Source organism: Perna viridis, chromosome 9 (assembly GCF_037379345.1).
Source record: "Perna viridis isolate PV_CMFRI_1.1 ecotype Kerala chromosome 9, ASM3737934v1, whole genome shotgun sequence".
Lineage (NCBI taxonomy): Eukaryota > Metazoa > Mollusca > Bivalvia > Mytilida > Mytilidae > Perna > Perna viridis.
The window spans coordinates 28,415,425-28,432,966 of record NC_142453.1 but is presented as its reverse complement, the minus strand read 5'-3'; the positions used below and the strand labels follow the sequence as shown (position 1 = coordinate 28,432,966).

General features: G+C 31.9%; 2 protein-coding genes across 8 annotated transcripts in view; one reads left to right on the top strand and one right to left on the bottom strand.

The window, feature by feature from the left end:
- LOC148607633 (serine/threonine-protein kinase 36-like) overlaps window positions 1-1,022 on the bottom strand; it is a 45,121-nt gene extending 44,099 nt beyond the window's left edge. For all 7 annotated transcript variants that reach the window (XM_088543462.1, XM_088543464.1, XM_088543463.1 and 4 more), the window contains exon 1: window positions 912-1,022. In XM_088543462.1, the coding sequence (XP_088399588.1) occupies window positions 912-914 (3 nt within the window). In that variant the 5' untranslated portion in view covers window positions 915-1,022. The remainder of the gene's footprint in view (window positions 1-911) is intronic.
- Window positions 1,023-1,191: 169 nt separating this feature from the next.
- On the top strand, window positions 1,192-14,459 carry LOC148607632 (GPN-loop GTPase 1-like). Its single transcript, XM_088543469.1, has 12 exons — window positions 1,192-1,364; window positions 2,143-2,236; window positions 2,860-2,899; window positions 3,858-3,924; window positions 4,768-4,805; window positions 7,180-7,258; window positions 7,911-8,051; window positions 8,640-8,786; window positions 9,815-9,897; window positions 11,548-11,654; window positions 12,833-12,919; window positions 13,637-14,459. The coding sequence occupies exons 1-12, from the start codon at window positions 1,227-1,229 to the stop codon at window positions 13,756-13,758; spliced, it is 1,143 nt and encodes a 380-aa protein (XP_088399595.1). The 5' UTR covers window positions 1,192-1,226; the 3' UTR covers window positions 13,759-14,459.
- Window positions 14,460-17,542: the final 3,083 nt, after the last annotated feature.

Genomic DNA, 17,542 nt, shown 5'->3' with positions numbered 1-17,542 from the left:
TCAAGGTAGGTATATAAATTTTTCACTAAGAAACAAAGAAAAAAAACTGTCCTGGACTCCTTGTACAGTGTTGGCACCAACTTGTAGAAGTGTAATTTCTGATCACCAGCTTTTGATTGAACTTGCAAAAATCTTGATTAAAAACAAGTAAATGGAAAACAATAACCCTTTAATGATAAAAAATATTTAAATCGACTAATTACTTCTCATTCTGTAATGTAATCATATGTAATTACTCTAAAAGTCTAATATTAATAATATTTAATGGACTTAATCTATTCATTTATATTGTATAATTTAAGAAAAGACATATAGAAAAGGTTAAGATAATTTATTTTCAGTATTTATGTTAAACATTTTAATTGTATGAATTCCTTATGCATGATGCATCAAATTTATGATTGGTGACAGATCCACTAGGGGAAGGATCGTCATGAAATCAATTATTAGGCATTTACCATAATTTATTTTTTAAATGAGGATTAGATCTATTGAGCACATGACTTGTAGATAATGGGAGATTGGTGGTAGTCAAAACAATTATACTATCTTTGGAGCCTTATTTTTATCTTGCTTGGTTGACTCCATGGGGTGTAAATGTCAGATTAAAAAAAAATTAAGGTTTTCACCCAAAATCCTATTCGCTACTGGAGTCGTTTCGTCCTGTTTTGACTTGTGAAATCCTTTGCTGTGATTTAGCAGATGCATTTCTCAAGTTATTAAGGCCTAAGCCAAATCGGTAGGCATATTAATTATCATAGAAATAGAAAGCTATTTACGGGATGGGGTTGTTCAACGTTTGCAAACACAATTACACATTGGAATCTCGTAATTGACATTCAGTATGACTACTATCATTAATCCTTAATCGCATATGAAAACATATATGTCTACTTCAAAGAATCATGTACCATATAAATATAGGAAAGTACTCCTTGTTATAATAAAGGACTTTTTTCAGCGTTGTTTACATCGTTGCTGTCTTTAAAGTCGAAACTTCCGGAATTCCTACGCTTGCGCATTCGAGATAAGTACTTTCGTATATGTATTAAAAATGAAATAAAACCCATATATGTAACTGATAGAAAGTAATTATTGATGAAAAAAAGAAATCATTCAATGTAAAAAAAAAAAAAAATTTAATCAGAAACGTAAGGACGATAGAATCAAGCATCTCAGATACGAAAGAATGTGATATTTTTAACGCCCGACTGTTAACCAAAACAATGGCATGTGCAAGTGCTTGTGGTGAAATAAATGAAAATACTGGAGAACAATGTCATGCAGGATCAAAGCTACAGAAGAAACCGATATGTTTGATAGTCCTTGGGATGGCTGGATCTGGGAAAACAACTTTTGTGCAGGTGTCATACCCTTTCCTCAATTCTGTTTTGTGTCAATTGTGAATTATTATAACTTGAAAGAAAAAAAAATAAGGCCTGTCTCCATGAAATTGTGGTACAAGGTTTTGTACCACAAAATGAAGGTTTGGATGCATCCAAAATGTTAATGCGCCTAACATTTTGAGAATCATGGGCAAAGAAAGGTGTCAGAAATATATATATTTTTTACTTTGTGTAATTGCATGTACAAAGTTCTTTCACTATTTTCATTCTTTTCAAAAACTTATATTTTGTCAAACACTTTATTACAATCTAAATTCAAAGCTGTTTATATTCTGGATGTGTTCGTACTTGTTCCAACAGTTCAGGGGTTGATCTCTGTGACTGTTTCATGTTGCGCCCTTTGAGCATGTTATTAGCAGCAATGATTTATGATATAAGGAAGGCAATGGCCTTAAGTGTGAGCAAAGACCAAAGTCCAAAGCAAAAAGTATTAGGTTCCCTTTTCAACAAATTAGATTTCATGCCATTTATAATTTTTCAAAGTTTAAGATTTTTCATCAGTAATTGGTGGGAGACAGCAAAGGACATTCAATTGTAAAATTATCGGAAGAAGAGTTTCAGATTCATCATAGATTGCAGGGTTTTATCAAGATCCTTCAATGGAAAATTTTTTGGAAAATGTCAATTGTTCCAAATAAATAATATAGATGTCTTTAATACGTTTTGTTTAGCCGACATTTTTAAAATATTTTTAAAATTAATGTCAGTTAGAAGCAACTCCAATTTTTTGTTGTAGAGAATAACAGCATTTTTACATGCAAGAAAGAAACCACCATATGTAATAAATTTAGATCCTGCAGTTCATGAAGTACCTTTTCCAGCTAATATAGGTAAAGCAATTGTTACACCAACTAGGAACTGTAGTCTACTAATCAATTTATTATTTATATACACTTCTGGATGATAATAGGGTCTGTAAGTCTCATTGTAGTTTCCTATTCCTTATTTAAGTTTCTGATGTAGAACGTATTGAAATCTGAAGACCAATCTGCATTTTGTTGTATACTTCCAGGATCTTGATACACTGTGTTACATTACAAAATCTTCTATATAATGCTTTTTCTTAACACTTATAAAAAAATAGAAGTTTGTCATTTTGAAACAGCATTTTTACACAAAAAGATGTTTTGCTCTTAATACTGAATTCAGTGCTCTGTGAAAAATTTCCATGCATTTGAATGGTAGACCAGCACCCATTCTGGTGAAACCACAGAGTTTGATGATAAGACTTATATACTCTATAACCATCACAAGTTACCTTTTAAACTTATGAATTTACTGAATTTCATTGTCTTACTTAACTATTGGTTGTTACCTTGTCTTATGCATGGCTCATTTAAACACTTAGTATTGAAAGTTACAAGTTATTTGACTTGAAGTTATTTCCTAGTGTATCAATCTTCCGATTCAAATAGGAATTGAAATGAGTGTTTTCTCTTCTAACCTATTTCAGACATAAGAGATACAGTGAATTACAAAGAAGTTATGAAACAGTATCCTTTATTTATACCTGTACATGTAGTATGACTGTTCATCTAATAATATCTCCATGAACTTTTAGATTCTTCATCATATGATTCATTAAAAAATAAATGAAATATTATATAACCATGGGTCTTATATCATGTGGATGTGGCACTCACACACAGAGTATAATCTATCTGATTAAGCTTTTGAAAGCTTGTATACCATATAACCAATTAAACTTAGCTGCATACCTATTTCAAATCAATGTCATTAATGGTTGTTGCAATTTATATCATGAAAAATATGGGGGCAGGCATACAAATGTGCACACATATACATATTCATGTATGGACAGTAGACAGGACAACAAAAAAAAAGTAGCAGTCTTAAATTCTGCTACCAGCATGAAATAAATAGGGTAGGTACAATATACTATAAGTAGGGAAATATTTTTTTTTCAAAAACATTTTATATTGAGTTAATGGGGGAACTACCAGAACTCTAACAGTGCTTGAGCAAAAATGGCCATAAAATGTTTAATGTAGTGGCAAAAAGATAGGGTAGTAGAAAACAGATATATTTTTTTGCCTCAAAATGTAAAAGTCTTTAGGCATGGTACATAATAGATATGTGTTAATTTATTTATCATGTTTTTTTATTCATTGAAGATTCAGTAGATGGATACAAAACAAAATTTTCACTTATTTTGGGATTTTGGCACTTATAAGTCCTCTAGGTCTGTTTTCATATGCGTTTTAAGACTTCCCCTTTCCCAAGTATTACATTGATTACATTGGCGTTTATATTTGCGAGAATCAATCATGTTGTGTCGAAAACAATTTTATGGTTGAAAATTTGATAAAAAATGACCAAATTTGAAAACATGCACAAACATCTAAAATAAGATAAAATAAGTAAGAAACAGAAATTTAGCACTGATTCTACATGTATATAACTAATAATTTGAATCCTTATGCAGCTTAGATATTCATTAGGACCTAATGGTGGAATAGTAACATCTTTAAATTTATTTGCCACAAGATTTGATCAGGTAAGATTTAGTGACATCTCTGCAATATCTAACAAAAATGAATTGTCAAAATCTAAGATTTCGTGAGTAAGTGTTGGAAAAATATAAAATATTACACTGAATCCACTGTGAAACAGCATATTCAATTTTAAAGCCAAGGCTCACATAGCATTTTAAAAGTGTCAGTCTCTGTAAGAGTCAGGCAGTGGGTGAAACATGGTATGAAAAAACATCATTTTGATGGTGCAATTTGACTATTTGTACCAACAAAATAAAAAAAAAAAAATTAAAGAATAAATTTCCATGTCATGTTGGTGCATTGAGTTAAAATTTCATTGAAATTCACTGAAAATGAACGTCTCAAGGGCAGATGACTCTGTCAAAAATCTCATTTTTCAAACAGTCTTTTAAAAAATTTCTGAGCTGAGCCAGTGATGCAGAGATCAAATAATGATCTTTTCAAAAAGAGAAAGTATCCTTGAGTGATATTTTATTGTCACATCAGTGGAGTTTTGACATGCATGTTTCTGATTTTTTCCCATTTTGTCTGATTCTTACAAACACTTACACTTAAAGTCTAGAAATATATGTTATGAGTATTGTCATAAAGCAAAACAACTCATTACAATGGAATTAGAACAAATCATTTATTAAACACAAGTCTCCTAAGAGTGCACTTTTTCTCAAACTTCTCAGGAAGTGCAAATATTAAGCTGAAATTAGAGAAACTGATTATTTCTCTCACCCGATCTTTAATTCTAAGACATTATCTGGGGTTGTTGTCTCTTGGACATTTACACTGTCAGTGCTTTAGTATTTCAGCTAAGCATTATAATTATTGTTACTTTTTATTGTTTTGTCTAGGTTATGAAATTTGTGGATGATAAAAGTGGAGAAGTAGAGTAAGTCAATTAAGTATGGCTTGGTGAATATGTGGTAGTTAAGAAATAGGCATGGGTTTCATACAAAAATTTCAAACTGAGATTTGTCTCAAATCTTCAATTTCAATTGATTTGATTGGTCGAAATTTGAATTGAGGATGTAATGAAGAAAAACTTTGATTTGAGATTTTTATGAAACCTGGCCTTGAGATGTTTCTTGGTTTGAATCGAATCATAATTAAAAAAAACTTGAAAAGTGTGCCATATTAGTACTCCTGTCACACTAAAAATCCCAAATCATTTTGTTCAAAAGTGAAAAAAAAAAACCATTATGACATATCATACATCAAATCACCAATTTACAATACACCAAAATATTTATTAAAATCTTTGAACATTTAAATTGAACATGTAGAATGTTTTAAATAAAATAATGAAGAAGTTTCAGTATAATTCCAATCTCATTAGCATATGCCTGTGCAGGTCCGGGTGTTAAAAGAATAGGCCTGCAGCAGCGCTAAGCTTGTCGTATAAGGCGACTAAATAGTGCTCAGAAACCTAGCCGGGGGCTAGGCGCTCTGCCCACAGAGCAACTGGGATGTGTGCCCCAGGTGGTTGAATGGGGTACCCCTGGTGTGTTACATGCTGGGGTTGTCAGGCTATAATACGGAAAACCTGACCGCAAACCATAGTGGTGCACCGTGGTTGGAAAGATGCCACGTTCCTTGCACGTTAAAGAACCCTGCTGTGGTATTCGATAGGAGTAGGAACCTTTGCGCTCCGCCACAGGAGGCTAAATTGCCCGACCTTACCCATCCCCCCTTTTTCCAGTGGCAATCAAAATTTGTTGACCCTATTGTCCTTGTGTCCCATCCTTTTTTTTTCATTTCATGTTCATTTTATCATCCATTTCATGTTCATCGTCTGAATTTGAATATAGCTGGCCCCGTGCAGGTCCGGGTGATAAAAGAATAGGCCTGCAGCAGCGCTAAGCTTGTCGTATAAGGCGACTAAATAGTGCTCAGAAACCTAGCCGGGGGCTAGGCGCTCTGCCCACAGAGCAACTGAGATGTGTGCCCCAGGTGGTGGAATGGGGTACCCCTGGCGTGTTACATGTTGGGGTTGTCAGGCTATAATACGGAAAACCTGACCGCAAACCATAGTGGTGCACCGTGTTGGGAAAGATGCCACATTCCTCTCACGTTAAAGAACCTTGCTGTGGTATTCGATAGGAGTAGGAACCTTTGCGCTCCGCCACAGGAGGCTAAATTGCCCTACCTTACCCATCCCCCCTTTTTCCAGTGGCAATCAAAATTTGTCGACCCTATTATCCTCGTGACCCATCCTTTCTTTTTTTCTTTTCATGTTCATTTTATCATCCATTTCATGTTCATTGTCTGAATATAGCTGAAATATTGCTGCTCGGACGTTAAACCCCAACAAACAAAAGCATATGCCTTTTTCGTCCATTATGATTGGTTGTTCATCTTTTTTACGACCTCAGCGATGACGGTTTTTATAGCAGTGTAAATTCCATTTACATATCGTAAACAACATGACTACCATGGCTTTCACAAAAAAAATAGAACTGTTTAGATGTTCCAAATGGTATTATCTGCTTTATTCCATTCATATTTTGGCATTGTATATGCAAAACAATAATTTTGAAGGAATATAGTTACCAGTAGCCATTAAATACATGTACTTTGAATATAACAGAAATTGACAACTATGTTACCTTGTTGGCTGAATGGCACAATTTGCAATATCGATTTTGGGTGTCAATTTCACTGAATGAAAGTCTACAACTAAAAACTATTAATATTTCAGATAGTTAGGGATTGGAATTGTAAGGATTAAACACTGTTTTTGCAGAATTTATGGATGTATAAAATTGGACCATTCACTCACAAACCTGACATAAAAGTCCTTTGGATTTTACACGTCATTAAATTCTGGAAAAACTTGTGAGTTACACATCAATAAATTTTGGAAAAACAGTGTTAATCCTATAGTAATTTTTTTTGCAAATTAAAGCACATAGTATAATATTAAGCCAGTCAGTAGAAACAACAAACATTTTAAAGTAAAACTGTCTACAAATGTAAGGTGCCATTGACTTGTGAAAGTAGTATTGTTCGTGGGGGTACCAATTTTTGTCATTTTCCTGGGTATGCCAAACCACGAAATTTAGTTCCCAATAAAAAGGAGGTTTCTATAGATGTGAATACTGAAAACCTCAAAACAACAAATTCAAGAATCCACAAACTCGAGTTTTTCTCTAATCCACGAAAATTGGTATCCACTAATTACAGTACTTTCATAGTAGTCTAATTGCAATTTCAAAATTTGATAGACTATAAAATTCAACGATTTTCATCTTGTTTCTCTTTAGGAATATTATATTAGACACCCCTGGTCAGATTGAAGTATTTACATGGTCAGCATCAGGAACAATCATTACAGAAGCTCTGGTAAATATTCTTAAAAAAACACAAAATGTCAAGTAGCTTTCTTCATAAGAATCATGCAGAAATTTCTCCAAATTTCTGTTTGAAAAATGACTCAGCTGTGTGCAAAAATTGTGAAAAATTCATAGGCTGGACCTTTCATCCCCTTTTTCTAAATTTCTTAATGGGAAAACCCTTTTCTGCTTTCATTTATATGTACTTATATATCTACTCATAAGTGATAATTGTTTCATAATCCAATTTTAAACAGACATATTCATCTAAAAATCACATACAATTCATCAAAATAATAAAAAAAAGACCAAACTAGCATACCTATCTTTTTACCCTAATAGACTGAGCACATCCTCTTTGACACCTTTTTAAGCAGTATGTAATAAGAAAGAAAGAGAGTAATTTCAGTACTGTGACAAGGACTTGTGTTGAGGGCTATTTTGGTACCTGAGAAAAAGTCTTATACACGTTTCCTGACTTCATAATGCAGTTGCAGGGTACCTCTCTTAGGGGTCAGTCCTGTTGTATTAATGTCCAACATGTTTTACTTTATGTTTCTAGGCCTCGTCAATGCCCACTGTAGTAGTATATGTCATGGATACCTCTCGGAGTGTCAGTCCTGTTACTTTTATGTCCAATATGTTATACTTTATCTTTCTAGGCCTCATCAATGCCCACCGTAGTAGTATATGTCATGGATACCTCTCGGAGTGTCAGTCCTGTTACTTTTATGTCCAATATGTTATATGCCTGTAGCATTTTGTATAAAGCCAAGCTTCCATTTATTGTTGTAATGAATAAGGTAGGTATAAGTTCTTTTTATATTCTTCAATCTATCTTAAATCTGTTATGCCACTACAAGTAGACAACAAAAATTCACATAAATTTTAAATGAGTTGAATGTCACTGACAATATTTTCTTGAACAATTTAAAGTAAACAGTGGGTTTTAGTTAAGGGCTGAGGGTGGAGGCACTTTTATTATTCATATATGGGTGGGTAGGTCTCTTGACAAATTATAGAGTTAAATACAAAACCTCTATAGGACTTCTATGGGTGCCTGATGTCTTTCAATGGAACAGCCCTTATCATATATTGATATATGAAAAAAAAACAGGGAAAAAAATACAGTTTTTTTCAAATATATAGTAATGTGCCTGTAGTGAATTTGTTAAAAAAAATATACAAATGTAATTCATGCAGTTTTTTTATTGGAGTGATTCAAATGAAGCATTATATGGACAAGTAATAGATGTTACATTTACCACATGTTAAAAAGAGAATATTCAAAACACAAAACAGCATTGATATCATCAAATGATAAAACGGGATTTGTTTTTATTAGAATATTGTAAGTAGTGAATTTTTTTTTATATCATTTATCATTTTAGATTGACATAGTGAACAATAGTTTTGCTGTAGAATGGATGACAGACTTTGAAACATTTCAGGAAGCTTTAGAACATGAAACATCCTATGTCTCTAATCTAACCAGATCAATGAGTTTAGTATTAGATGAATTCTACAATAACTTGCGGGTAGGTCTGATTTAAATTGTCGATTCCTTTATGGTTTATATCTTGTAATGTATATTTTTAAATATGATAAAGCTAAAAATGCTGTATTTATATTGGTATTAACAAAACTTGCATTTTTATTTTTTTTTTGTAAAGAATGTTTCACATTGAATATCTTTTGTTTGATTTCCCAGACTTAGTTATTTTTTCTAAGACTACATATTTAATAATTTCACTATGCTGTAATTTGTTACATATTAATATATTTATTTTGGGCTAAAATATTAAATGCTTTTGTTTCCCAAATCCCAAATGACTCAGTCAAAATTTCCGTACCCAAAAAATTAATTACAATTTTTGGATAAATTTTTTTTATAGATAATTTACTGTTGTTTTCTTTTCAAAGATGTACATGCATTATATGCTTTTTATGCTTAAGTTTTACCTACAGAGAACAAAATGTAATTTATTGCCTAACTTTCATGTAGGGTCTGGTTCAGGGAAATAAAGAATTATTTTAGTAAGACCTTGCATAGATTGTTTCATAGTGGTTAACATATTCTTTTTGCCATCAGAATGGTTAATCTTTATCGAACTAACCTCTTTAGGAGTTGCAGGTTTGCTGTTTATTTGAGATATACATGCATCACATGCTTAATTTTTACCTACATTGAACAAAATGAAATTTATTGCTTAACTTTTATATAGGGTCAGGTTCAGGTAAAAAAATAATTATTTTATTAAGACCTTGAATTGATTGTTTCATAGTGGAGAACATATTCTTTTTGCCATCAGAATGGTTAAACTTTATCAAACTAACCTCTTTAGAAGTTGCAGGTTTGCTGTTTACATACCACTTTTTTGACAGAAAAAATGGTAGATGAAACACAGTTTTTGTCTTAAATTGCCAAAATCAACCTTAATTTAAAAATTGGTGTGCTTGAATAGATATTTAAAGAAATAATTTGAAAATAAGGAGAAAAAATGAGATAAGATTTATCAAGATTTTCTAATGATATGCTATACTGAAATGTTACATTGATTTTTAGAATGTAGGGGTGTCATCTGTAACAGGGGAGGGTATTGAAGAATTCTTTAAACTTGTGGATGAGGCAGCTGAAGAATATGAAAGGTAATGATTTGCTGTGGTGACTTTTTTTCTTCATAATCCAATCTTTTGTGCTTATGTGTGAAGAACAGTGGAACCTGTCTAAAGAGAACCCTGAATAAGCCATTAACCTGTCTAAATCAGACTCTTTTTAAAGTCCCTTTATGTCAATTTAAATTACATGGTGCTGCAATGTGTATACTTTTGAGTTCTTTTGTTTTGTGTGATTTGTTAATTGTCTATTGTCCTTTTGATGTTCCCAGCATTGATTGTCCATATATTTCTCCGTTGTCCTTTTGATGTTCCCAGCATTGATTGTCCATATATTTCTCCGTTGTCCTTTTGATGTTCCCAGCATTGATTGTCCATATATTTCTCTGTTGTCCTTTTGATGTTCCCAGCATTGATTGTCCATATATTTCTCCGTTGTCCTTTTGATGTTCCCAGCATTGATTGTCCATATATTTCTCTGTTGTCCTTTTGATGTTCCCAGCATTGATTGTGTGTATATTTCTCTGTTGTCCTTTTGATGTTCCCAGCATTGATTGTCCATATATTTCTCCGTTGTCCTTTTGATGTTCCCAGCATTGATTGTCCATATATTTCCCCTTTGTACTTTCAGTATTGCTATTTTTTTCTCCCAATTTTTTGTGGGGTTCATGTTGCAAGAACTTTAGTTTTTTGTGTGCTGTCTTGTTTTTTTTTCTTCAGTTTTTATTTGACCTAAAAAAATTGTCTCTTTCAAATTAAATTACAAGGTGCTATTCCACTAAAGAAAGAGTGGGATTGATTATTGGGGTAAAGACTTGAACCTTGTTGGAATTATGGGCTGAAAAAGGGGCATGAAACAAGCATTTTCCCTATGTCTGTAAAATGACTTAGTTGAAGTGAATGGATCTTATATGAATTTTACTACAAGGTGAAATACCACAAAAGGAAGACTGGGATTTATTTTTGGGGTTGTGACTTGAGTCAAGTAATAATATGGAGTACAAAGAGGTCAGAAACAATTATATTTTTTTTCTGGTTTCTGAATGATAACTTGAGTGAATCGCTTTAATATTGTACCACTTGGTGCCATATCCCCACAGGAAGTTTATAATTGAATTTGCAGGTTTTTGACGGGGACAGGGACTGTTTAGGATTAGGAACCAAAAGTGAACACTTTGGTTCTGGTCAAATTTTTACTCTGCGTCAAATGTCTAATCGTAATCAAAATTCAAAGCTGTGTCAAGTTTGAATTGTGTGTCCAAACTTGTCTCAACAGTTCAGGGTTTGACCTCTGTGGTAGTATCAAGTTGGGCTCTGTGGAGAATTTTTTATGTTATTGTTTTTCTTTTTTTGTTTTTGTTTTTTTTTTGTTTAGTTGTCTAAATTATGTATGTAGACCATCTCTGTTTCCTGTTTTCAGGTTTTGATCATGTCTTATGATTCTGATGTCTCTGAATTATCCTTCTGTTTTGATGCTTCAATATATTTTGCAAATTTGTTTGAACAGTTTGTCATTAAAACTATTTTTACATAATTATGACACTTTGTGCACCAAAGAGAAATATTAAATCATTTTGTTATTTTTTTTTTCGAAATTTGATGAAATTTAATTTTATAAACTTCTTTAGACCACGCTTTGGTTACTAGTTTAAAGATTTTTATGATATATTTCAAATTTTATAGAGATTACAGACCAAAATATGAACAACTTAAAAAAGAGAAAGAGGAAAAAAAACGAAAACAAACAGAAGAACAATTATCCAGATTGCATGAAGATATGGCAGAAAAAGGTCAGCATTCTAATATTTTTCATTCCTTTTACAGGTTGCTATTGTTGAGTCTACAACCCTTCTTATGTTATAAGCACATTTTATTGTACTGTTGTAAATATTTTAGTAAGAACTACACACTAACTTTTTAGTTTACTACAATTACATTGTTGATCAGGGGAGGATCCAGGATTTGAGTTTAGGAGGGGCGTTAATTTAATTAAATGCTGTGCAAAGCAAGGCAAAAAGTATTATGGTAAAAATTGTGTTGAAAAATTTTTTTCTTACTGATTTAGGGGGGAAGTGTACGCCCGGTATGCCAGTCCTTGGATCCGCGCCTGTTGATATCCATTTTGTGTCCTGCTTACAGAAAAGATTTATTTTTGTTAAAAAAATTTAAATCAACCATTGATGTTTTTTTTGTGTGTACATTTCTTAATATGACGTTAAGCTTTGTAACAGACAGAACTACATATATTTGTACTCAAATTACATTTAACTTTATTGATATCGTTATGTTGTTATATGGATGGTATCTCAACCAACAGGAATATGTAAGACTTCCTAGAACACATGATGTGTGTCTGTTTTACACACTTCAAATGTCACTTCCTAAATACACAAAGATCTGATTTTCTTCCCTTTTTCAAATCTGGAATTAACCTGGTTCTCTTTTCACCACATGTTACTTCTAATTTCTGCAAATTTCCTCTTTTGGTTGGCTCCATAAAACCAAGTCTGGAAAAATTTTGAACCATTAATGTTTTGATAGGGAATCTACATATGTAGGACATGTCTGATGCTCCATCCCTATAATTACATTTCATACTTCACATTGAAAACTTCTTACTTGTTAAATATTATATGTTTTTATACGAAGTAAAATATACCATTATTTGATCTCTGCCTCACTGGCTTTGTGTAGAAATTTTTCAATAGAATCTTAGAAAAATAAGGTTTTTGAGTTATCTGCCTTTGAAATGTTCATTTTCGTTGCATTTCAAGTAAATTGTAAATCAATGGTCCAGCATGATATGGAAAATCTTGTATGTTTTTCTTGGTTCTGATGGTGCAAATAGTCAAATTACACAATTAAAATGATGGTTTTTTATTATACCATGTTTCACCAATTTCCTGATTCTTACATGGACTGACAATTAATAACTACATTGTATAAAACAATGGTTATCAATTTCCAGGTAGTATTAGTACAGGTATAACCATAACACCAGGCTGTGAAGATCCTGACAGTGATGAAGAATTCGCTGATCCTATGGAGGAAGATGGTTTGTAGTCTTATAGAATTACAGCACTTCATGTAGTAGAATGACCATTACCTGATGAATTGTCATTGGAAGTTAACTAGACAATTGTCAAGATTCAAATTTTATTTAAGTACAAATAGTGTAATAGAGAATTAAATCTTGTTAATTGTCCATTTAACTACCGGTACCTATGACATTTTATCAGGTACCGGTAATGGAAATTCAACTGTTCTTGGGTACTATTTTTGTAATTTCATATTTTGGTCAAAACACAAATTTAAACTTCAAGTGAATGTAAAATTTCTCTTTAAAGCTTTGAGGTTCTACTGAAATGCACAAATGGATAACTCCACAAATTGACAAAATTTGGAGAAACCATGAAAATTTACAAAACTGAGAAAAATCACACTTCTTTCTTGTTAAATATTCAATTATTGTGAAAACTGAAATGTCTACACAATAATTTTTCTCCGCTTTTTAGCAGAATTCTGCAGTTTTATATCTGGATTTCCTGTTACAAATTTTTTTTACCGTATATTCACTTTTGATTTTTCCAATTTCCACTTTGCCTGTTGACCTCGTAAAATCATCCCTGTTACTGGTCATATTGATTAAATTTTGATATAATTAAGACAGTATTTCTTAATTTTAATGCTAAATTAATATAATTAAATATGTGTATTTCTTTATACCTTTTGATTGACTCATGATAAATATTTTCTGTTTGTATGGTTTCAGATGAAGATGAGCAAGCAGAGTATCAGTCATTTAAAAGGTTTTTACAATCGCACAAAGACAGGCAGCAACAAAAATATGACACAAAAATGGACAGTTCAAATAATAGTAAAGAAAAAACCTAACAAATATATTGAATTGTTAAATGCCTTTTTACCCCAATATATGTCTGCTAGAGTTTTGTGTCATTGTATGATGCTGCTGTTATCTTTTTTCTTCTGGTAATGGACACTTGGTATTGGAGCTTTTAATTTTGTTTGGATATTTGAAAATTGGATTTGATTTTATAGGTTGTGGTCCCAGGTGTGTCAATAGCAGACTTTTTATTGAACTTTGTAGAAACTGGATGTTTCTTGACCAATTTCAGTGCTGCTTATTATGTTCCCCCAACAAAGTTTGGAAACATTACACTCTTTCTGGTGATATAATATCTATTTTGTCAGATTTATTTTGGAGTTGACTTGATTATGAATCAGATTTGTGTTCGGTAATTTTGTTGTTATCCTTATTTACTATTTTTCTTTCTTTTAATTTCTGTCTTGTCTCCTTTGAAACTGCTGAGTGGAATGAAAACAAAAAAATAGACCACCATATGTGCATGTGCCCAACAATTTTGAAATTTCAAATCTGGCAGAAAGAAAAGGAAAAAAATTGTAGAAAGTTCATACTTGGTTTAAAAACACATTGTAAGGCACTATATGGGCAATTGATTACCCAGTTAACTGTTTTCCGTTTAAATAGTCCAGGTGACATTATGATCTAAAAGTAAACTTTGTTGAAGTTCTATTGTTTAATTTTAATAAAAGTTCTTTGATATATAGTTCAATGCTGCTCATTAACTTTGACCAGAGTCAGAAAAAAAAAGGATTATTAGATAGAATTTTAATTCCAACCCATACCTGAATTTAGTACTCGAATATCAGTGTCATTAATAACTCAGAGTGAAATGCGTATCTGAGACTTCAATTTGTTTAGAATGTGAGATATACACTTGAGAGAATTTTTTATAGTGAACCAAGTGGCAGTTTCAAGGATTATGGTAAAGCTTCGTAATCCTTACCCCGGGGATTAGAGATTCCCAAGAAAAGTGCTCATCCATTTGATATAGTAGAAATGACTGATCCATTTTGAGAGTGACATATTTGATTAATTATTGTGAACAATATTAAGTAGCAGTCATTGTAAGAATCATGCAAATTCTGTAATATGTGATACACCCCAAAAAAGACTACATATTTTTTTTTATATTAAGTTGCTTATAGGTCTGTATGATCAAATGTATAATTATTCAAATCTGTGTGTTCTTATGAGATAATCCACATTGAAAATCCAACAAAATCTATTGTATTTTAATGTCATTTACGGAGTTATCTCCCTTAATTTTGAGTTCTACGTACTTTCTATTTAAGAAGGGTAATATGAAAAACTAAATGTCAATTCCTGTTAACTATAACATTTTAAATAAAATATCAAAAAAAATAAAAATATGTAGGCTTTCAAACCATGAATCACAAGATTCTTGACTGGAATTCTACCTAAGCAACCTCGTGTTAGTAAAACTTATTTCATTCCTGGGGAGCATACAAGCACACGAAAGCTCAAGGCTTCATTTCGATTTTCTAGTATTTCAACTTGCTGTAATTGATGTGTTTTATTACAAAATTATTCCTCGAATAAATTTCCAACACAAAATATTTTTTTTCAAACTGATCAGGTAAGATCTTCCCGAAAAGATTTACAGTTGGATGAATCCTGATCTAATTCACATCTCCTTTATTGATATACATCTCTGCGATGCCGGTTACTATATCGTAGTTCGAGAGATGTTCTCTTTGGGAGCAACCAATTTATTTTTTATTGGGGTGGCGGCTAGGATTAAATTTGAAAAAAGGCAGGGTGGTAGCATATGGTAAAAGAAATCCAGGATGACTATTCGGGTGAAAAAAAAAGACCGGATGCATCTGAAAAAAAGTCAGTTTATTTTTTGTAAACACTTAATTTTGTCATATTTGTATAATTAAAAAAAAATCCAGGACTTGCCAGAATCAATTTTAAAAAGTAAGGATAGTCTTAACAAAAAAAGTATCCCAAGACGAAAAATTTAATTCTAGAGCCCCCGCCCCCAAAAAAATCAAATGGTTGCTCCCATATGATAATTTCGGTAGAATAACGAACGCCAGTCCGAGCCAACAGTCCATGAGAGCACCTTTATACTCCCGTGGAAGGACAGGTGAACATTCGGTTATATTTGTTGTAGCCTGATGCATAATTTGTCTTAGTAGTGTTGAAGATTAACTTTGTGCTTAATTGTGTGCTTTTAAGGGCTTTCTTCGTTGGATGTATGCAAAGTAAGCTATATTCTGTTCATCATTTATATCTGGTTGAAGATAAGAAGTGTGAACATAATTTTTAGAAAAAGAGTGCAGGCGTTCTGATCCAACACACACTTATACACACATTTTTTGGTGGGAAGCAGCATATGCGTAGTATGTCACAGTAATTAAACCCTGTCTGCATGAGTTATAGTCTCGAGTCAGTACGTTGGTAGACAGGTCTTTTTGGTGGGCGAGCTTCTCTTGCTAATTACTGGATCACTGTTCTGTCAAGGCCTGAGATGTCTGTAGTAAGTCAATTATTTCATAGATGTTGGGGTGTGCATGTCGGACTTCCTTCTTTATCTTGTTGTGCCAGTCCTGTAGATTATGGTAAGTAGTGCGAGGCCCTTCTGTCTGGTATTGGTTCCATAAAAGTCTGTTGTTCTTGCTAGCTTTGATGCTGAACACTTCAGAGATGTTTAACTTGCATCTATTTGTGAATGTAATTAGCTTGGGAGCTTGGCATTACGGAACATGATACATTTCAACACGTAATAATTAAGGGTAAAGTTTTCATTTTTTCATATATACATGTAAATGCATGTAAATAATTTTTGTACTAGAATCTCAATATTCAACAACATGTTTTAAACTATTAAAATATTTTATTTAAAACACCATTAAGTTACTAAATGATAACAAATACTTTTTTTCTAATATGTGCTTAGCTTATAACAGTATTTTTACAATTTTAACTACAATTGTACAGGTAAAATCCAGGTGAAATTTGGGTGATCAATAAAGAACAGACTATAGTTATTAAAACAACAATTTCTTACAAGTTTATATAAACTTGTCATTAAATGTATGCAAACCAGGATTAAACCACTCTAACTTGGTAGTAAGTATATAAAAGATGTAATCTTTTGTTATTTTGATCTTCATCACTTCGCCCATCTATCTGTCCGTGCGAATACACGTTTTGCGATAATTCAATAATCCAGATATGACACGTTAAACGTTGCAATATTCATTAAAAAAAAGTAGATTCATTCGTTATGTTCACAACGTACAAATATTTATGCAAAACTTTCCTAAATATATTCAAAATAAAAGTATAGGTTGTAAACTTACAAATGCATGTTCAAAACTTACAAATATATACTCAATATGTTTCTAGAAACATATTGAATATATATTTGTAAGTTTTGAACATATTTTAAAAATCTTTATAATATATACATTCATAGAAATATTTCTATGAAGTTTTGGACTTGTATTTTATTTTTTTAATATATATAGAAAACATTTGCATATATCCTGGCGGATTTTTATAATTGATGTTATAATGTTATGGAAGAAAGGGCTGACTTCTGTTTTTCACGTTTTTTAATGTTCGTTTTAACATTTGAAATTCCTCAAAAGAAAAAAAAAACCAAAACAACGAACAAAAACTAAAAAATTGGACATTTTTTGTGTGTTACAGCGCATTTGTATCTTTAAACCATTACTATTACATTAATTTTCCCAGTGGCAAGTGATTGTTTCCAATGGAATCTTCTAAGCAGATGTTTTTGAATATCGGTTTTCGCAC

Coding starts and splice junctions, on each gene's coding strand:
- LOC148607632 (XM_088543469.1), top strand. CDS start 1,227: ATGGCATGTGCAAGTGCTTGTGGTGAAATAAATGAAAATACTGGAGAA. Junction 8,052..8,639: donor TTATTGTTGTAATGAATAAG/GTAGGTATAAGT, acceptor TTATCATTTTAG/ATTGACATAGTGAACAATAG. Junction 9,898..11,547: donor GCAGCTGAAGAATATGAAAG/GTAATGATTTGC, acceptor CAAATTTTATAG/AGATTACAGACCAAAATATG.